General features: G+C 31.2%; 1 protein-coding gene and 1 long non-coding RNA gene across 2 annotated transcripts; both read left to right on the forward strand.

Annotated features, from left to right (window-relative positions):
• The first annotated feature begins 18,560 nt into the window (after nucleotides 1-18,560).
• Nucleotides 18,561-20,906, forward strand: LOC133829484 (polygalacturonase-like). Its single transcript, XM_062259205.1, has 2 exons — nucleotides 18,561-19,105; nucleotides 19,879-20,906. Exons 1-2 carry the CDS (start codon nucleotides 18,653-18,655, stop codon nucleotides 20,614-20,616), a joined length of 1,191 nt encoding a protein of 396 aa, XP_062115189.1. The 5' UTR covers nucleotides 18,561-18,652; the 3' UTR covers nucleotides 20,617-20,906.
• Nucleotides 20,907-22,549: 1,643 nt separating this feature from the next.
• Nucleotides 22,550-23,302, forward strand: LOC133829486 (uncharacterized). The gene is made up of 2 exons (XR_009891804.1): nucleotides 22,550-22,706; nucleotides 22,975-23,302. It is a non-coding gene; the product is annotated as an uncharacterized LOC133829486 (long non-coding RNA).
• The last annotated feature ends 665 nt before the right edge of the window (nucleotides 23,303-23,967 follow it).

Genomic DNA, 23,967 nt, shown 5'->3' on the forward strand with positions numbered 1-23,967 from the left:
TAGCCTATATGAGCAAGTCTATTATGACACAAAGTAATAGAGCTAGAATTAATCACATTACAAGATTTAGATGCCATATTATTATTGTCATTACCAAGTGCACAAAGTTTGATCAACCCATCACATGAATGACCATTTCCCACAAAAGTGCCCAATTTAGTCAAAATGAGTTTACCGAATTCAAACTCCATTTTGATACCAGATTTACTCAATAGACTTCCACTCATATTGTTTCTAGTCATATCGGGAACATAGAAAACATTAGTTAGGATCACTTTCTTTCCATTAGTGAAGAACATATCAATGCATCCCCTTCCAAGTAACTTGGATTTCTTTTCATTTCCCATTTGGACTTCAAGTCTCACTATAATGACCTGACTAACTTAAAAACCTCGAACCATTAAAAACTACTATTTTGGAATACATACATAAAATAATAGAACTTTATTTTAAAAATCCAAAATACGGAATCCCATTGGAAATATCTCTGGAAATTCCTTTATAATGCGGACGTCTCCAACCCTTAATGGTGTTTCTTGTGCCACGTCCGTAACGCTTGCTAAGAACGCGTGACATCCTTTCTCTATCATCCTCTGAGCTTTGAGAGATGAGATAAGCGGTGTCCGTAGTCCTGAAACCTTTCCCATAAAACATAGTTTCTGACCACCAGGAGTTTCGAACGCCACTTGCTTGCGTCTACAACCGATGGTTGCGCCATGCCTTGCTAGCAAGTCCATGCCCAGTATCACGTTAAAATCCTTGATCTTTATCTCTATCATATCTCCTTCTAGCTTTGTGTCCTCGGCTTTGATCATTACTCCTCGTACTATTCGTGATGATAGAACAACTTCGCTCGAAGGCAGTTCCGTAACAAACCTAGTTCTAAATCTTTCACAAGGTTTGTCTAATTTCTCTATCATTCCTAATGAGATAAACGAGTGTGTCGCTTTCGAAAACGCTCATAGACTAGTTCCATGTATTGAGCTGGATAGGGTGTAAAATTTTCCATCGGCCATCCCCCGTACGGATATCCTCCATTCGGATAGCCACCATTTGGATATCCTCCGTTTTGCTCTGGCTGGGGTACTTGAGTTGCTGGCTGAGGTTGTCATTGTTGTTGCAGTAGCTTTTCTACTTGTCGTCGTAACCAAATAACTTCACTGTTTTTGTCAACTGGAGGTGGGGCATTTTCATTAGCAGCAGTAGTGGCAGCAAGTCTTCCCCTTCTTCGGACTGGAGGGGTCTGGAGTGTCCCATTGGTGGTGCTGGGGCATTTCCGTTAGTACGTGTAGACCTTCAGAGCGACATCTTCGACAGAATTCTAAGTGTCGAGAGAAACACACTAGGACTTACCCTAATAATTTCCAAGGCAAAAACTTAGTCTAAGCAAGCATAACTCAGACCTATCATTTATGATTTCTTATGAAAATTATGTAAGCTATCTTTATAAATTAGGGTGTGTTTCTATACTTAGAATATTAAGCCATCTTTATTATTTTTTAAGTTTGTTTCTAACCACCCTATATGACTTAATTCTCAGGCTTGAAATTCGTCGTTGTTCCAAAGTTAACCATATTGAGGGAGGGCTGGGATCAGTAAAATCGTTCCCACTACTATGGTCCCCTAAACTCTCAATACAGAACCCGGTCCATTGATTTGTATCCATCCTCACCGAACTCAGTCATTATTTATTGAATTTATTCTAAATTCATTATGATTGTAAAAAAAAAATCAAACTCATACATGCCATTAAAAAATAATAACTTTATTCATTTGGAAAAAAATTTCACTTATTACAATCATAAATTCAAAATAAAGAAAGAAACTATACTAATAATAACTAGGGTAAATCTAAAAATCAGTATCTTCTACATCTGACAGTTCATCTAACATATCATCATTTATTTCCTCATAATCATCATTACTAGGAGCCTCAAAACTACCTCGGGGAATATTCATTAAGATATTATGCGTTTGTTCATTAGTGAATTGAAACTCAAACTTAAAGGTAAACCTAAGTATAAGAAAATAATATCTCATGGCTACTGGTAAATCATCTTCATCATCCATAGTCTCCCATAATTCTTCTAATTTTGAAACTATAGTAGGAAAATCCTTAAAAAAACCTAATTACTAGGACATATTGTTCCATGGTTCTCATCATGATTTGCCTAACGATTTGAAGGTGAACTATCTCCTTGTGAAATAAGATCAATCTTTGAGTGATTCTTTCTAGCACTCCTATTGTATCCTTTGGCTCTCTAACCCTTTTCAATGCCTTTATGGCTCAGATATCATGATAGGTCAGAGCTTAATTCATTTTGACTGAAAACATAATGACTAAAACATTAGCTATTAACATAAACATAATAATCATAACTTAAATACTTACATTGGCGGTTAGATCCGGAGCTTTTGCGTGTGTATCAAGGAGAACTTCATGCATATGAACTGTGGCTCTGGTACCAACTGTAATGACCCGACTAACTTAAAGACCTCGGACCATTAAAAACTACTAAGCATAACTAGTATTTTGGAATACATACATAAAATAATAGAAATTTATTATAAAAATCCAAAATACGGGATCCCATTGTTATTACATAAAGAAAGTAAAACCTTTAATTAATTGTTCAAATACCTAATGGGGAAATAAAACATAAATACATAATTAAAAAGACTTGAAACAAAACGTCATCCTCGATCTTTTCCAGCAGTCCATTCATTAAGTCCTCTCCCAATACACAAGCCAAAGCTGCCACGAATCTGTCCCGCCTTCCAAGCTTCATTTTCCTGTACCATCTAAAATAGAAGGGAATGAGCCTAATGCCCAGCAAGGAAAATCTACTAAAACATATCATAAATCATAAGACTAAAAACATAAATCATAAAACATATGACGTAAAAACGTAAATCATAAAACATAAAACACAGGACTACAATATTAATGGCCATTAACTCATTACCGTAGTATGTGATAAAACTATCTAGATCCTCTATCTACTAATCGAGGTAGGTTTAATCATAACTCTAATCTACGATAATGATAAAAATCTTGGGATTAATTTGCTATCTAAGCAACTATAATTCCCAAGTGACTACAACATAAAACATATACATATATTCATACATAGCACTATATCATACCATATCACATAAGCATATATAATCTAACCTATTTTCCTTACCTTAAGGGTTGAGAGAAAAAGAAAGAGAAGAGATTTCTTGCTATAAAAAACGTCCAATCAACCTTAAATACAACATAAGATATTTATATTAGAGCCTTATAATAAAGCTATACTTTCAAGAATATTCTAAACCTCATAAAGTCATACCTTCAATTTAGAACCAAAATGATGAAATCCCGAATCTTTTCTCTAATGTCTATCTCCAACAACAACACCTAGAGTTTGGATACTTGGGTAGATTTTGGCTATATATTGTCTTGATGGGGTTAAATATTTCGGCTATAATAGGGTTTAGAAATGCAATAGTGTTTAAGGAAAAATAAAGAAAATAGAAGAAAAAGATCCTGAGCACTAAAATGACTAGTGTTTCGGCTATGGCTATGTAGAGTGTTTATGGAAAAATGGAGAGAGCTTTTGGGACTATGGATTTTGATATGAGAGGTTTTTGAGAGCTTTTGAGTGTGAGAAAAATGGTGAAGGGTAAGTCTATTTATTGCCTTCAAACCCCAACTCCCTTCCTTGATTTTCTCCACACTATTCAACTTAAATTTTAAAAATCAAACCTTCCCTCCACTATATGATTTTTGCCAGCCTAGTCTTACCCCTTTCTTGTTGCTAAATAATCTCCAAGTATGCCACATAGTCTTCATTTGGTTCAAACTTTAGTCAAAGTCCAAACTACTATCCTATATCTCGTAACTCTGGACCATTCTGTAGTAAAATTAACGTAACTGGAGCTATAAAAGTACGATTTAGGCTATTTTTATACCGTTGGATAGCTAATTAAATTATCTACAACTTTGTAAAATTAATATTTTTCCAAAATCGTAATATAACTGGGTCAAAACTAGGTTAGAAGTTACAACACCCTAAAGTTACGAAAACTTCATTTACTTATCTAACTCTTCTTGACACATAGCCACTTAATTCAAATAGATCTAATCTTGCCTATCTTTTAAATTAAAAAAAAAAAGTCAAATCCTTCCTATTTTTGAGCCAAGCCTAAGACTAAGCTATTTTGGTTTTCATTTTAATTCTAATATTTGGACTTAGTTTAATGCCACATGTTCACGTCTTAATACATCAAATAACATGTGCATTTAATACTTAATAAAACTATACACTAATTTAATCATATACTAAAATAATTACAATTACCGAAACTATAATTATTTCTAAGTCATAACTTAAATAATTTAAGATTAAAGCAACCTTTATTCCACAACTCAAGTCATAACTAAATCTAACCTAAGATCATATTTAAGGAGCTTATAAGAAAATAATAACCTTGTGTGTATTAGTGAAGTAGGTTCTGAGAAATTTTTGTGTGCTACGGAGATATAAGGAAGATATTTATTTATTCTATGTTGTTTGAATTCTTTTTTTTCCCACTATTCCGAGATGACTAGGTCATTAGTATAGGGGAAATACTGCCCAATTTTTTTTGTAGATTTATGTATTAATTTATAATATTTAAATTGTCAGATTAGGGTCATGGGTCGGGGATCGAGGTCGGGCTAGGGGTCATGGGTTGGGATAGGTTCTGGGGTCGGGATGGGGTTGGAATAGCTGTTGTTGGTAGGGTTTGGGGTTGGGATAAGGGTCGGGGGTCGGGATAGAGGTCATGGGTCGGGATAGGGTCAGGGTCGAGGTCATGGGTCGGGGGTCGAGATAGAGGTCATGGGTTGGGTTAGGGTCGGGGGTCATGGCTCGGGATAGGTGTCGTTGGTAGGGTTTGGGGTCAGGATAGGGGTCGGAGGTCATGGGTTGGGATAAGGGTTGGCGGTCCGGATAAAGGTTGTGGGTCAGAATAGGGTCGTGGTCTTGGGTCGGGATCGAGATAGAGGTCATGGGTCGGGTTTGGGTCGAGGGGTCATGGCTCGGGATAGGGTCAGGATAGGTGTCGTTAGTAGGGTTTGAGTTCGGGATATGGGTCGAGGGTCATGGGTCGGGATAGGGTCGGGGGTTGAGATAAAGGTCATGGGTCAGGAAATGTGTCATTGGTATGGCTCGGGATATAGCTCAGGATAGGGCCGGGTTCATGGGTCGAGATAGGGTCAAGGTCATTGGTATTTTTTGTATTTTTTTGTTTGGTAATAAGAAATTATTACCAAATATATGATATGATGGTCATTATCACATAGTGATAATTGTTATTTTTTTATTATTTCTAATCACAAAAAGCCATAGACCCGTTCTGAGAGGCACAAGTCCCAAAACAGTTTAAGGACAATGTCATTAAAAAGTGAAGGTAAAAATGATAGAATTTACTTTAAAAATAATGGTATTACAAATCCAATATTATTAACATGTTTTCTTTTAATTCTAGTACTACTATAAAATAGATGAGAGTGATGATTATGACACCCTCATAGAGGGTATCAATGCTGAGATGGCCGAGAGATATCGAGATAGGAAAACTAAGAGACACACCAATTGAAAAAGTTCTATAAAGGACTAGATGATTGGGACCAAGTCCTACGAAATCCACCCAAAGATTTAAACAACGATCAGTGGAAAGAAATTTGTGAATTTTTCACGACTCCAGAGTTTATTGTTCGCTCAGAAAAGAACAAAATAAACCGAGACAAAATGAAGTATTCTATACAAGTAACGAAATCATTAGACCACTCGTCATGAAAATGTCAACTTAATTAAGCTATATTAAATTATAAGTTCTCTTACATTCCCATTTTCTTTATTAGGTGAACCCAAACCTCATTGAGGAATGGAAGCAATATCATTGGACGAAAAAAGAACAAGAAGTTTGTCAACAATGATGCTGAACGAGATTATGTAAGTTTAGCTTTATTATATGTCAATTTAAATAATTATGTTTTTGTTTTGTTTCTAATGTTTTTTTTACAATAGGAAAAGTTGAAGTTAACTCTTGAAGCTGAAACTCAGCCGACTGTTGAATCTACTACCGATGATTCCTCCTCGGTTGATCAAATGAAGATACTACATCAAGTTCTTGGTGAAAGGTGTGGCCACGAGCGAGGAGTTGGCCGCAAATTAAATGGTAAAGCATCAACCTTCCCTCCTAGTACACTCAGCCTCAGGCACCACCTTAATAGTTGGCTGATGATATATGTGAATTGGTTAATATGGTGAAGACCATGAATGAGCAGCTTCAGTACATGTATCAACAACTTCCACCAAAAAACGCCCAACAACAAACGTGGAGAAGCATAATACGTGTCAATGGTTTTACCAGAAGTATGTAGATTCGTCTTCTGAACCTTAGACACCTCACATGTTTCAAGATTCAGCTTCTCAGCCTTATCCAGACCATCCCAACATGGCTGCATCAATGTGGCGGTCTCAACCTTTGGCACACCCATACATGTATTAATGGTCGATGCCTCTGTACCTTCAGGCTTATCCTCCTTATATGAGTGGACCTTCATCGTAACCTCTGCCTCCTCATATGATTGGACCATTGTCTCAACCTCTGCCATATCCCTATCCATACATGTATGCAGCAAGAGGATCATCGTTACCTCTACAGTATCCGTGGTCGATGCCTCTACAAATACCATAGCCATCGCAGACTTGGCAAGCACTAGAAGGGGACGATATGGACGATGTTGCAAATTTGAGAGATTATGAAGTTTATATTAAACAATTACTTTGAATTAATATATTATTGAATGCATGGATCTTAATTAATATTAGTTTTGTAATCCGAACGAATTATTATTTTTATGAATTAAAAAAAAATATTTAATTTTTTTTTATATTTTCTTCTAATAAATATTTTTTTAGTCGCCCCTAATAGTAAAAAAGTCGTTCCTAATAATAAAACATTAGGGGCGATTATTTGTTATTAGGGGCAAAAAATGATTATGGTACCACATTTTTTGGGGCGACTGTCAAAAGTATTAGGAGCGACACATGTTGTCGCCCCTAATAATACATATTAGCATCGACTTATTAGGAGCCACTTTTTAGGACGACTTTGGGGATTACTAAGGACATCATCTGTCGCCCCTAATAATACTTTTTGTTGTAGTGTCTATCCCTGCCCCGTCCCGCCATCAAGGGTAGGAGATGCATCCTTCCCTGCATTGTTCACCATTTAGTTGGAGACTCCCATGGGGCTATCATTGAATAGTCATCTTCAATGTTGTTGTCCATCACCTCTGTTCATTGCAAGTGTCTGTTGTTGCCGTTCCTCATTGTCAGACACCCTGCTGTCAGGGACGAACATATATGTTGTAAGAGGAGGACTTTGGCTGCTGTCAAAATTTCATTTATTTGAAAAATTACATATTATTTGTTAAAACAGTCCTAATTTTTGTTTTCTTCCAAAAATTATATATTTGGCCACTTTAATTTTTTTTTTTTTTTTTTTTAACTTTTTGGCCCCTTGAGATAGATTTCTCCCTCCGTCTGCTACCCACATGTGAATGCATGCTTGAATTGCGTTGTGTTAATATAATTAAGCTCATTCAACAAATATTTTCTTCAAACACGACTGTGCCAAAAGTAGGAGGCATTTCTTATATTCTATTGAGCTCTTGAGTTATTTCTGAAGGTAGGTGAAAATCACGTCCCCGGACTTTTCTTTTTTCTTTTGGTTTCAACTGTTTTAACTGTTAGCACTATTGTACATATGTTGCACGAGAAGATGAGATTATAAGAAATCTCAAGATTACAACGTGGAAGATGATCACAATTCAGATTCATGAGTTTTCTTTTTGTTTGTATTTTTAATTTATGCTGTTATTATAGTAATTGAATTTAATATGTATGATCCAATAAGATGTAAAACTTAATATATAATATAATAGGTACATCCCACATATATATAATTATATTAGGTGACCCACTTTATCTAGTCAAGTATTGGACTATATAATGTTACATTAATGTACTTTAATTATGAGAGAAGATCAAATGCATGTCCATCTATATATATCTTAATATATATATATATATAAATAAATGTATATACGTGTATGTACTTCTAAGTGTGCCGTGCGCCGCACTAGACATGTTTTCTGATCGATATCATTTATAAAAATATTTTGTTGACATTCCCTTCTTTTTCTTATCTATTTATTTTTCTTTCTTTGAATTTTGAGATTCATGATCATGTGCCTTAGAATATAATATATATATATATATATATATATTATGGAGGTGTACAAGAAGGTCAACAATAATCACATGGGGTTATTGCTACAAACAAATAATATTGCTTGAAACAGGGAAAACCTGAGGTTTAGACAAGGCATAACCCTGCATATATTGATATTTGATAATTATCAATAATATTGTACATATTGTAGATTTAGACCTGTTATGTTTTAACACACACCCCAGGAAACACTGGTATTAATGGATTGCATGGCCTCTTCTTATATATGTTTCATCTCTTTATATAATATATAGGTGACAAAAAAACCATACTTGGCCTTTTTTATTAGCAAGATGCAGGAAATTAGGGTTACATAAATAGAATATACTATATATACTATATAGTCTGTCATATGATTATTATCCAAGCCAGTAACATTACACAGATCCATTATTGTCATATTGAATTTTTTATTAAAAAAAACATAAAATAAAATAAAAAAATACCAAACATCAATTAAAAACACAACTGATAATTCCGGTTGATATACCAAATACTATAATATACTAAAATGTACACATATGATATATTATTGTTTTAATTTTGATCTATCTTTGTGCAAATAAAATGGTATACTTTTATTGTAATTAATATTAAAAAAATATACTTTTTTTGTTTTTGACATGTTCATAAAACAGTGTACTTTTATTGTAAATTTCTATGAAATGGTATACGTTTAATGTATATTTTGAAATAAAATATCTATTATATTCTTTTTTGGGGAAAAAAAAATCAAATATACTCTTAAATAAAAATTATAAGAATGCAATAAAATAAAATAAAATCTCAATAAATAATGCCTTTTGTGACTAAGTGTCACAAAAAAAAAATTGTATGTGACTAAAAAGTAATATCTTGCTAGAAGTTGTCACTAATCTATAATATTTGAATAAATTTGCTGTCACAATAAATGGTGAGTTTAATAATTATAATATTTTTAATCATGAATTATTTAGTAATGATATTAATGTTCTTAGCCACAAATATATTTTTTGTCAATAAGTGCGCACATTTTTTGTCTCAATTATATAATTAGAGAAATTTCACAAAGATATGATCACTGAAGTTATTATTTTGGTATCAAAGTCACCGAGCTACTGTCTGGTGGTGGTGACAATTTAAAGCATATACATGTATATTATATATATATATTGTTTCTCCAGTGCAATCCCTTTTTTTGGGTGTATTGATGCACTTTCTTCTAATTTTCGGTAGTTGTATGATTTTTGGTGCATTTTTTTTTAATGATAGTGCATATTAATTGTAGTTATTTGATTATTTTGCAAATTATTCGGAATCTGAAAATTTATAAGAAGTTTTAAATAATTATAATATACACGATTGTAAAAATAAATTATGTCGAAAATTATCCAAATAACGAAAACAAGAGAAGTATACCAATACAACCAAAACTAGAGGGTGCATTATAGAATTTCTATATATATATATATGCATGGCTGTTGGATCTTCTGAAATTAATACATTTCTCCCGTAGACACATATGCATGTATACATATATAAAACAATGATATATACACTCAAAATATTATTTTGGTATCAAAGTCACCGAGCTACTGTCTGGTGGTGGTGACAATTTAAAGCATATACATGTATATTATATATATATATTGTTTCTCCAGTGCAATCCCTTTTTTTGGGTGTATTGATGCACTTTCTTCTAATTTTCGGTAGTTGTATGATTTTTGGTGCATTTTTTTTTAATGATAGTGCATATTAATTGTAGTTATTTGATTATTTTGCAAATTATTCGGAATCTGAAAATTTATAAGAAGTTTTAAATAATTATAATATACACGATTGTAAAAATAAATTATGTCGAAAATTATCCAAATAACGAAAACAAGAGAAGTATACCAATACAACCAAAACTAGAGGGTGCATTATAGAATTTCTATATATATATATATGCATGGCTGTTGGATCTTCTGAAATTAATACATTTCTCCCGTAGACACATATGCATGTATACATATATAAAACAATGATATATACACTCAAAATATACACAAAAATATTACACACAGTGATGTGACAGTTTAGTTTAGTCTCACATTTATTAAAATTGAGACCCACTATTTTAAAAAGCTGTGACACGTCACTGTGTGTAATGTTTGAGTACATATTTTGAGTGCACGTATCATTACTCATATATATATATATATACATATGCATTAATACAAGATTCATAATCACCTTCTAATTAGATATAAAATAAGCTGAGAATGAATCCTCTTGCTCTCCAGTACTTCAATTTCTTCCATTGTTTTCAATACAGTTACATTTAAAAAAAAAAAATCAACACAGTTACATTTTTAACCAAAAAAAATGATTTATTTTATTTTTCTTAACAGAATAAAATAACGCATATACACATATATACAGATATGCGTGCATTTGTTCTCCAATCAAAGTTAGAGAGCGAAGAAAAGATAATAATGCATGCGTTTTTATGCATATCTGAATTAATTATCTCATCGTTTAGTTGTTTTTTATTCTATTTAGACTTAAATTAATTAATTACTTGGGACAATCAGTCGTTTTTTTTCAGCTTAAACATACGTTATTATATACCAGTAAACGTTATGAGTTCCAATAAAACTAATGTCATGAATTAACACACATTAATTAATAATTAACAAGTTTATTAAAAATATGTATGACATGTAACGTACGAACTTAGAAAAATCTGGTATATATAGGATACCACTATTGTCATTATCTATGTGTATTTTTAATAGTAAATTGCAACTCTAACTTTTTTACATATATAATTATGTATAATGTAATTACATAAGATCTCTTACAAAATTTTTAAGAAATTTCAAATAATTTAAGATGCTGAAAGTATTCAAGCAGCTTGCACGTGCTTATTTCAATATTTGTACGCGCGTGCAATAGACTATTTAAATTATGGTTTCGAGATTCTAATGGTGTGATTAGTAATTGATTTGGAAATAATTTTATGATTTTGAAAACTCAAAATTTGTGGGACCTACCAAAATATCTGATTGGTATATTATTTTTGAAAATTATATCCTAATCATAATTCTAATTTAGAAAACAACGATTTCGTATTTTCTCTGTTTTGTGATTTTTTTTTTTCCAAAATCCTAAAATCAAAATCAGGGTTTGTTTGTTTTCTCTACTCCTATCCTCTGTATCATTGCTTGATTTTTTTTTTTTTGCCAATTTTTATGACTTGAGTATGTTTCCACTAGTAATAAAGTGTTTATAGAATATTTTATGATATTTAGGATGACCAATTAAAAAATAAGCCGTGCTATTATTTTTATAGATGACAATACAATATTGTTATGAATTTAATCAATAACTAGTATTGAATTTTAATTTTTCAATATAATTAAATTTTACTTAATTAAATCTATTGATAAATCAAAATTTAATATTATACAACCTATGTATATAAAATATATAAAATTAAAATAATATTCAGATTCAGCTGTTCCAATCACGTATTCAGTTTCTGTTATATTTTCAAATTTAATACTAATCACAGATTAATTTTTTTAAAACTAAAAAACAGTTTACTAACATTGAACCAATCGCATTTTCAGAAACATAATTTTAGTCACTAAATTCATATTTTCATTTCAAAATCTCACTTTTCAAAAATACAATTTTCAAATCGCGAACCAATCAAACCCTATTATCCAAAATTTTCTCAAAATTTATGAAATTTCTCTTGCAACTACATTATAAATTATCATGTAAAAAAATACAACTTATCTATATATACCGAATACTAAAAATTACCTATCGACAAATTTTGCATATATATAATAAAGAACTATATCTGAATATTGAGAGAATTTGTATGTAAGATTTAAATGAATAAATTAAAGAAAAAAGAGAGACTGTACAACTTGAAGCCGTAACATAAGCATCGCAAAATTGAGTCGTACGTGTTTGTGTTGGTTGGATGTTTTGCTTAGCTATGTCACACATAACCGTCGCAGCTTTCTTGAGAAATAATCAAACTCTTCCTATATCATCATGCATATATATAAATATAAATATATTCATTTTTATACATATTTATAGTAAGTTTCAAAGTACCATGCAATGCATGTGTCTTTCTTTCTTATTCTTCAAACTTTTATTTAATACGAAATCCATTATTAAGCAACCTCAATTGGACGCCAATGTATGAAAAAATCACCAATTTTCCGATTAATGCTCATGAATTATTGCCATAATTTATGTATTTAATTGCAAAGCCTATCATCACCTGAGACTTCAACTAGTTTTGAATATAAGTAAATAAATAAATTAGGATGACCATTGTTAGTTGTTACAATATTCCATGATTTTTCCATATATATTAGTACTCTTACTATTCCAAATCTAATCAATTAATTATTTGTATTTCTTTTGACTCCGGCCATTACGTACTGATCACCCCAATCTACTACAGTATACCCACTTACAATTAGCTAATTCAATATATATATATATCAAATAAATATTGTATAATTAGTTACAAAATCATATAATTATATATAAGTCTTATGTGTAGGTAGGACTATAGATAGCGGAGAATAATCAAGCTCCATATATATGAAATCATGAGGATCCCCTAGCTTATTTATTTTAATTCTTAGAGTAATTTTGGAAAGATTAAGATTGATGGACTCCTTATGAACATGAATAAATAGATATGGATTTCAAAAAATGATAAAAACAACAAAATCACATCATGAGAAAAATAAATTAATATTTCTCAACTTATTTTCCATCAAATATAATGTTAATCTGGAACATTAAGAATTATAAAAAAAAAATCCATCTTATTTTACTTTGATAATATCTTCCGTATTAATAAGTTGAATAAAATTTCTACTCACAATAACAATAGTCACTAAAATTATCCAACAAAATAAAAAATAATAATAGTTATTATTAATTAATAGTTTAACAATAGTCATTATTAATTAATAACTATAGACATAAGCTCAATTTAATTTAATTTTTTTACCTTTGTAATTTTAGAAAACAATTACATGAATAATTCCAATCATGAAATTTTGGGTTTTAATTAATTTTTATAAAATTTCTTTAATAATTTTATAATTTTAATTTTAACTAATTGTCTTAATTAGTGAAATGATGGCTAGAAAACGATAAGCAAAAGATTAATTTTATATTAAAAATGATAAAAATTTAAATGTAAAAAACATTGTTATATATTAAATAATAAAGATTATTATATCATATATTGAATTTTAGGATGTGGAAAGTGGTCTAGAAGTAGAATGATGTGCATGGTAAGAAGCATGAGGTTGTATTTCAAAACTAATTGGTAATGAGTGGAGTAACTTATGCTCTTACGTATTATTGAATGACCCACACATTTTCCATATGAGATATTTTTCTCTAACATCACCCTCAAGATGGTGGCTAATTTTGCTCACCAATCTTACAAGAGAATCGCTTGGGAAAGAAGGGCTTCTTGAATGACCAGAGGGAGCTGCTATAGAATCAGCCCTCACACTCTTTCATTTCCTCCTTTTCTAGTTAGCGCGTAGTGGGAATAGCCCTTCATCGACACGGGAAGAGAGCTTCAAGCAACCGGATTACCCCTTTCCTTAATGAAGGCAGTGAGCTCGGTTCAGGAACTTTCCTTCGATGCAGGGTAAGGCAAGGAAGTGATTTAGACGGCTCGATCACAAGTGACTTTTTGACTCACTATCCCCGAATCACAAGTGACTCTTTTGACTCTCGTGTTGGACCAATTTTGGATTTGGATTGGATACATACTCGTTAGAGTTTTTTTTTGCTCTTGATACTATGTTAGAATGTGGAAAGTGGTATAGAAATAGAATGAAGTGCAAGGTTAAAAGCATGAGGTTCCATTTCAAAACCAGTTAGTGATGAGTGGAGTAACCCATGCTTTTATGTATCGTTGAATGTACTCACACACTTTGCATGAGAGATATTTTTTTCCAACATTGATCAAGGTAAAATTATGATTGTAGTTTGAGGCAACATTCGTAGTAGCCATTATTTCGGTAGGTAATTCTCGGTAACCCTCCAAAGCATTGTACTTGTACATGTTAGTTATACGATTAACAAGCATCAGTTGGTTTTCATGAAGGTTTTGGAGGACTTACATCACAAATTTAACTTAATAATTAAGCTGAGTTTCGGTGGAGATTTTATTTTCTATAATAATTCATACATTACAATTATAAAATGTTTTATAAAATAATTAGATGAATTAATAATTCCAATTATGAAATTTAGGTTTTAATTAATTTTTACTGTCACAAAATATCAACAAAATTGTCATTTTGATTGGAAAAATGACATCCATGAAGTTTTCCTGGGAAGATTTGTGACAATATATTTGATTGGAAAAATGACATCCTCGCTCACAATTATAAAAATTTTAGGTTTTAATTAATTTTTATAAAATATATCAACAAGATGCATATTCTTTTCGGTAGCCCATCACTTGAGAACTCCAAAGTTAAGCATGCTTGACCTGGGGTAATCTAGGGATGGGTGACCTCCTGAGAAGTTTTCCTAGGAAGCATGTGAGTGAGGACAAAACACGCTGAAAAGACTCGTGTTGGTTTGTAGGGCCAGTCTTCATTCCAGAAAGCAGCCATAGTGACGTGGAGCGTCACAGTTATATTATTTCATATAATATAATGCTATATTAAATAATTTGACATAATGTGATTTGTCACACATTGTAACATATTATTGAGAGTCACAAAATTGGACACATGTGTGTGCCCAAATGTGACATATTTTGGAGTTACAAAATCAGTTACAAATTTATAACTCCCAAATATTACACAATAATATGTAGATTGTATGTTACACATTTGAGATTGAATTTCACAAAGTCATTGTGAAATATGGTTGTTGGAGACATGTTTTTAACTCCCATTAGGTGTTTGGAGGTTACAAAATCATGTGGGAAATGATTTGGGACGTTTTGGAACGTTTTGGAAAAATGATATTTTGTGCTGAAAATAGCCTGTGGCTGCGGCCTGGGGGACAGAGACTAGTGGTCGCAGCCAGTGAGATTGACAACCAATTTATTTATTTTTTCTTCAGTTTTTTCCAATTTGAACGGTTCTAACATCCTAAGTAACTCCCAAATCTCCATTTTAATTCCATAAAACATAAAATTAAACATTGGTAAAAACCATGGGGGTTAGTGGAATTTGAAATTCAAAGGGTATCTCAAACTCTACAAATAAGAGCCTAATGCTCACTTATAAGACACACTATTTTATATCCACAAAGCACTTGCTTGGACAATACACCATAGATGCTTGATAATTCCAGGAAGCTATTTCCTAGAGAGATCCCTTAGTGCTTAAAGAATAAGGGAAATAAAATTTTTGACAAAGGTTTTGAACATTGTTCAAGTTGGTGGTCTCAAGTACTCTACACTTTTGTTGTGTGAGAGTTTGTGTTTTTCATTGCTCTTTTCATTCTTTTGTTCTTCTTGTTCTTATTTACTTGTATTATCATTGTTTTGAGTTTGTAATCTTCTTCTTCTATATCATTCTATTTACTTGTATTTTGAGCAATAGAGTTGTAACACTTATTTTTTCTATCATCTTGTCTTTTGTATTATTTTGTTTAGAGTTGTATTTTGGTTTTACCATTTTTATTGAGTACAAAATAATATATTCTCTAATATTTTATATCAAATAAAACTAAAATAACATAATCTAAAATTTATTTTTTTACATAATTTATATGTTATTAAGATTATCAAATATTTTAGATAAAAATTCGATAGATTAATAATTCTAATCAAGAATTTTGGGTTGAATTTGTTTTTATAAAGTTTTACATATGTACACTTTTAATTTGGGTTATGATTATAGTTTTTATTATAATATTTGTTTCCAATTTAGTCTTAATTAATATTTATATATCAAGTAAAAATACACTTATTGAATATTTCACAAAATATTTGATTTAAACGAATCAAGTGTGCTAATTGCTCTAAGAATTAAACTAAATAAATTTAAAGAACATACCATATATATATATATATATTATAAATTAGGGGTGTTCATTGGATCACATCAAATAATTTTAGACCTATCCGATGTGATCCAATTATCTATTGGATGTTTGATTTTTACAACCGATCCAATCCAATTAATTTGTCTCAACCGATCCGATCTAATCCAATTATCCATTGGATTGGATCTATTACATCAATTGGATGTCCCCCTGCCTATGTATATGATTGGATTTGATCTATTCAATATTTTTTTTAGCATTTATTTAGCTAAATTTGTTCAAATAACTCATAATATTATAAATAGAAAGATTAATTTGTTCAAAATGATACAATACCATACAACTACAGCATAAATTATAAGCATACTCATAAATAAATAAATAAATATATTTTTAATATATATACAATTAGATCGGTTCGGTTGTATTTGATTTTTATATATATCATCCAACAACCGATCTGATCTAATTCGGATCTTCAAAATTTGATCAAATCCGATCAAATCATAATTGAATATCCAAATTTTGGCAGTCGGTTGTAATTTGATTAGTCGGTTCTAGTTGAATTGAATAATTTTTGCACACTCCTATTATAAATTAAGAACATCTCTAATGGGGAGTTATGAAATTGGTGAATTCCAATGGTGATGTAAAATGTTGCTTAATTTAGCACATGCTCAGAGTTATGCCAAAATTTGCATAAAATATAGTTTAAATTTGGCCAATTATCACATTTTTGATTTTGTTGACTATTTGCACCAAATGTATTAAACACAATTGCAAAAAATTGAGATACATATGACATTGGCTCATTTTTTGAGCCAAATCTAAAATTTACACTATCTATGGGAGATGGTCTAACAATGTTAAGTTAATAAATTTTAGATTGTAAATGAGGTGTCAACCTTTAATTGGGTAAACATAATATGAGATACATAATTTAGACAGGGATTTTCATAGATAAATACATCCTAATTTATAAACCATTTACACTAATTAATTGTTTCTTTAACATAACCGATTCTTGTATTGTAGGTTAAAAAGATTGTATATTATTAGATCGAATTCATCATTTGTCTCAATTTATTTTAATAGCAATCAAAAGACCAAATTCTAATTTATTATAACAATATTTTTATTAATTAACATTTTTTTAAAGTTTATTTATATGAGATATAAATAGAACATGAAAAAAGAAAAAAGAAATTAATGAAAAAAAGCCGGTGACTTCATCCCCATCTCTAAATAGTGTGTGTGGTATAATTATATAGTGCACTACGTAATTTGAGGAATGATCATAAGAAGTTTAGGCGCAATTTCACGCATCAAACATTCACGTTTCTTTATATGAGATAGCTCTTCAAACATTCACGCGCGTCAACATTCATATTGTTCATTCCCAAAACCAATTTAAGAAAAGTAGCTATTACTAATAATAACCGAAAAAGTAAGAAAATAAGGTTACTTTCTCATGCAACTGTTATATATATTAAATTGGTAAAGTATACTTTTATAATGTGGTTTTGCAAATTGTTTTTTTTTTATTATTACAAAATAGCCTATGTTTTGGATTTTAAATAAAATGTCCGTAGGATGTCGAAAATTTTGGATAGAGTTGTAAAAAATTATTAAGACAATTGTACAAAATAACTATAATAAAAATAAATTATTTTGGCAAACTTCCCATTCATCTAGCTACATGATTTAGCTTTTTTGGTACACAAGTACTTGAAAGTTAAAGGTATTTTTATAAAGCATATCTAAAGAGTGTTGTTATTTGATACATTAAGGTATCCAACATTATATGAAGTTGTACTTTATAATTGATTAGTAATATTTTATAATACTTATTAAATTCAAATAACTAGAACAGATATTAAATTATACCAAAATGCAATTGTGGATATCTAAAACCGCAAAGCTAAAGTATATACGTATTCGAAGCAATATTTTGATAAAGGAAAAAAGAAAGTATTTTTAAAAGTACCAAAGAAACGAAGTTCGGCGCGGGACGGGGGTTTGCTTGTATTTTGTGTATTAGTTTTCTCTTTTTATATTTAATTACATTAAATTTTAAAATATTAATATCTCTTGGACTAGCTAGGAGAGAGCACCTTTAACTTTAAAGTCTATAAATACAGCCTCAAAACCGTCCAACTTCCACACCTCCACCACTACCACAACTACTCTTCTCCACCTCTCTCAACATCAAACACAGCTTAATTAGTCTCTTCAGATCACAAACACTCTCTCTCGAAGCATTATTAGCTATAATATTATGGCGAGATCAATCTTTGTTCCGAGTGTGATGATCATGATGATGATGATGGCGATCTCATTAGGTAGCTCTGAAGCAGGGCCGAGCACATACAATGTGGTCAGTTTAGGTGCCAAAGGAGACGGCAAAACTGACTCTACTAAAGCCTTCTTGGCCGCATGGTCCAGTGCATGTGGCTCGGCCGACCACGCCATCATCTACGTGCCACCCGGGAGATTCTTACTGAGAAATGTGGATTTCAATGGTAAAGGTTGCAAGAACAAAGATATCTCATTTCAAATTGCGGGCACCCTCGTGGCTCCGTCGGATTACCAGGCTATTGGAAGCTCTGGTAACTGGATCTTCTTTCAAGATGTTAATGGGGTCAGCTTTTCCGGCGGAGTTCTTGATGGTCAAGGCACTGGTCTCTGGGATTGTAAGAACTCAGGCAGGAGTTGCCCCATCGGAGCCACGGTAAGTAGTCTCATCATTTTTTACTATAAAGCTCTTTATTGTATGTTCTTGTTTTGAGAAATGAGAATAACCGGTTGGGTACTTTTGTCTTTCTAGAATATGCCTAATTTATTAAGAAGGGTATTTCAGAGTCACTTTCTTCTATATATATATTTATAATATTATATAGATCGTATAATGTATGATATAAGTTATTATATATGGTATATTTTTCTGTCATTTAATTCGATGAAGAACAATACGTAATGGGCACATGTAAACTGTTTTAATATCATATATAGGTGCTTTTTTCTACTATTGGAAGGATTAAACTAATAATTAATTTGGTTGTTTAATTAATTTCCTGGGAAAATATTACAAGGTATATTACTTATAATGACAAAAATAATGTAACTGATGATATTGGTTATGTGCAGGATTAGGAATCATTTCTTCTGTTGAATCATACGTTTTAATTTCAATTGTGTCAGCGAAAGAAACCGCGAAGTTAACGACTAGAGATAATAATTGCTAAATTAAAATATAGAACCTCAAGAGTTAGAGACTCTGCATTATAATTATAATTATAATTGATTAATATTAATAATATCATGTATATATATGCATTGCCAAATAAAAAACTAGTACTACTACTGCTCAATTATTACAAGTGATTCGCTTAATCGAACGACGTCCTTATCACCAAAGTCAATGCTCAATAAAATATGGAGAAGAGCACATGATAGTGTATGATTAATATATTACGATTAATTATGATCATGTGTTGTGTGCAGACACTGGAATTTTCCAACTCGAACAACATAAAAATCGCAGGAGTAACATCCCTCAACAGCCAAATGTTCCACATCGTCATCAACGGCTGCAACGACGTCAAAATCCAAGGCGTGAAGGTCACAGCTTCGGGAAACAGTCCCAACACCGACGGCATCCACGTCCAGCAATCCTCCGCCGTCTCGATTCTCAACTCCAAGATCGGAACCGGCGACGACTGCATCTCGATCGGACCCGGCACCACCAATCTCTGGATCGAAAACGTTGCGTGCGGACCAGGCCACGGAATCAGCATAGGCAGCCTCGGAAAGGAGCTGAACGAGGCCGGCGTCCAGAACGTGACGGTGAAAACGACGACGTTTAAAGGGACTCAAAACGGGCTGCGGATTAAGTCGTGGGGAAGACCGAGTAATGGGTTCGCTAAGAACATTCTGTTCCAACATGCTGTGATGGTTGATGTTGAGAATCCGATTTTGATCGACCAGAACTATTGTCCCGACCACAAGGGGTGCCCTGGTCAGATGTCGGGTGTTAAAGTGAGCGATGTGACGTACCAAGATGTGCATGGCACTTCGGCGACGGAGGTGGCTGTGAAGTTCGATTGTAGTTCTGGAAACCCTTGCAGTAGAATCAAGCTTGAGGACGTTAAGCTTACTTATAAGAATCAGGCTGCCGAGGCTTCGTGTAGCCACGCCGAGGGAACTGCTTCCGGACTGGTTCAGCCTTCGAGTTGTTTGTGAGGAAAAATACTGAATTTGAGGCATGGTGGGATTGAAAACTATATATATTGACCTATGTTTACTAGCTATAGCTTTGTTTAGGACCTTTTAGTGTAATATAAAAATAAAAGAAAAAGGTAAATTAGAACAAATCCTACCTACCCTATATACCATATTGATACTGATACGAGTGTTAATATAGTTTGTTGCTTGAGCCTAGCGTCCTCGTAGCCTGGCCATGCAATAATTTTCAAACCCATCAAATCGCTTCTAGCTATGTGGGAGCTGTTTAATGATTTCGATCATGTTACAAAAACTATATAATTGAATTTGAATGATTAGTATTTATAGCACTTTCTTTGCAAAACAAAATCATGACAATTTGGAATTCAAAATATGTGTATATATATATATCTAAATATAACTTGAAATAATAAAGTTGGTACGGTATTCAACACTATATAATGCGATACTTTATTATTATTTAACAATTAAGTAAAATGTAAGATTCTAAATTGTACCAATAATAATATATTACATCCTACCTAGCCATACTCTAAAAAATTTGACACTGAAACACCAAACAAGTACTTACACTAGTGTTAATTTAGGAAAATGATCATTTTCATCTTTTGGATTAAGATACCAAGTTCAATTATAAAAAATTTCATTTAAAAAGAAACAAATGTCATTACTTAAAATACATTAATGCCATGTATTTAATTTTTGTAAAATATAACTTATAAAATCTAGATTAACAAAACCTAATTTATAATTAGAAATTAAAACCTAATTAAAAAAAATATATTTGTCATCTTATTGTGCATTCAATTATTTATTATTTTGTCAAAAATAAAAAATTGATTAATCAAAGCTAAAACTAACTTAATAAAATCTAAAACTGGGTTTTGGTTTTGAATTTTATCTATTTTAAAATTATTATAAAAACATATAAATGTATTATTGTATTTTAATGAAGGATATTTTTGTCTTTTAGAATTTATTTAGACTAAAAATACACATAAATGTCCATTTTTTATTATTTTAAATAATAGAAAATTATTTTTACTTAATTTTTTTATTTGAAATTTAGAATAAAACTTAGCAATGTGCTAAATTTGAGGGGCCCAAATATTAATTTTCCTTTAACCGTCAAAACTTTTAAGTCAAAGACAAATTAATAGTGGTTCAGTTTTAAATCCTTTTCCTTTTCTAAAGAGTGATATCGGAAGCTTCAATATGCTTGTCGAGAATTGAAGATTTGACTACAAGTTATTTATTTCATGATCATGAACTTAAATATTCCATCTTCCAACCTCTGGAATATTACAATATTCAAACTGTAGAAAGTTTAGACGTAACATACTTGAGTTTCGGATGATGTCCATTTCCATTTAAAAGCAATATCCATGTACAAATATTCTATTTCACGTTTTATATAATAAGGATTAGTTTTGTTAATTTGCATGAGAAAATTTATTTAAAAAAATAAAATATATAGAAAATACAATTATTAACTAACTAAATATATAAATTCAACTTCACTATAATATTATATTATATTAAAAAATGACATTTTTAAAAAAGTGTCATTGTTGAAAATTGGGCCAGTAACTAACTTCAAGTGTCATAAATATTGGGCCTATGGATATGATAAGGTTTCACTATAGGAAAAGTAAATGAGACCTTCTAAAAAAAAAAAGTGAAAATTATATTTCATATAGGTTTTCTAATAAAGTTTTTAAAAATATAATTTTTTTTTACTAGTATTATTCTATAGTTTTTTAAAATTTGTATTTTTTTTTATTAGATTTTTTTTATATTTTTGTAAAAAAATAATTATTATGTCATTTTATAAAAAATCATTGTTAGAACATATATTTTTTTTATAATCTGATTTCTTTTTAATCAAATTTGTCTATACAAACTAAAAAAAATTTAATTATCGAAAAAAAACCTTCCCTCCCTCTGAACGAAAAATCATCTACTCTGACTGATCTTCTTCCTGCCGGCGGTGACCCCGCCGCCGATCTAATCGCCGGAAGATTCAGCTTTTGTTTCCTCCTTGTAACCTCTTCCTCATCATTGCTACTACTTTCTTAGTCATCTAGGTATGTTTCTTTCTCTTCATCTAGGTTTTGTTTTCAATTATTATTATTGTAAATGTCGATCTCTCGATCATGAATTTATTTCTGTAATTTTTTTAGATGAGCTTGAAATGATGGATCAAGCAAAAATTAATTTAAATAAATTCATTGACAACTACAATGAGGTGTATCCACCTTTAATATATATATATATATATATGTACATATATGATGTATCTTCTTCAACTGTTTACCCTAATAACATTCTCTCTCCCTCTCGCCAAACTACCAGCGGCCTCCAACCTACACACTCAACATTTTTCTCTATGCCACCGAAGACAGAGGCACGACCATTTAGGCTTTTGGAAAAGAACTAAATTTGTTAGCATTGATGGAGCAAAATGCTTTTTATTCATTGTGTCCTACTTGCTTGATTTTTCACAAGAACTATCATATTTATGTACAACTCTTCATTCACGGTAATTTATGCGCCCTGATTGATAATCATATATGCATGTTATTAAAATAAGATGTTTAATTCAGTTTGTACATATTTATAATTCCTTGGCACACCATCTGTTTGATATAATTTCTGAGTTAAAGTATTTTTCTTTTTATCTTGTCATTCTTTCATTCTTGGCAAATCCAATATATATTCAGTTATAATGCATATTTATACAAGCTAATTGATAAAACAACAATAGCTAGCCCCCTACAATAGCATAATAGTGTCAGGGCCTGAGTAGTATTTAAAAGTTGTGCTTGTTTTTCTTAAGTTATATGTTGAGGAGCTTTCTCTTCGTAAGCATGTCTCCTGACTTATTACCCTTCAATACTAAGATTTTTTTAGTTTCTGCTGCATGGCTTCGAAAGCTTATAGATTAAGGAAACATAAATGATCATGTGTAAATTATTCTTTGTGCAAGTAACTCTATGTTGGCTTATGCATTTGCATTTTTGTTTGTTGGATGGGTATTGATTCTATGGAAGATGGGAATCTTTGGATAGGTCAACCACTTGGTGTCGTGGCTGGCCTATCACGTTTGGGTTATACTAATTTCTTGTGTCATTTGGGCCTATGCAAACATGTTGGCCAACTGTTACATGTTTATATATACGTACATATATATATTAATTTAAAAATTAATTCTTTTGCAGAAAATATTACATATAAATATATAGGGAGCGACTACAATGTATCTTTTTTTTTGCAATACTGGTGCATCATTTTTCTATTTCGGTACCTGAATAGTTATAATTCCAAATTTTTTTATATGATGGTGTA

Source organism: Humulus lupulus, chromosome 4 (genome assembly GCF_963169125.1).
Source record: "Humulus lupulus chromosome 4, drHumLupu1.1, whole genome shotgun sequence".
Classification (NCBI taxonomy): Eukaryota; Viridiplantae; Streptophyta; class Magnoliopsida; order Rosales; family Cannabaceae; genus Humulus; species Humulus lupulus.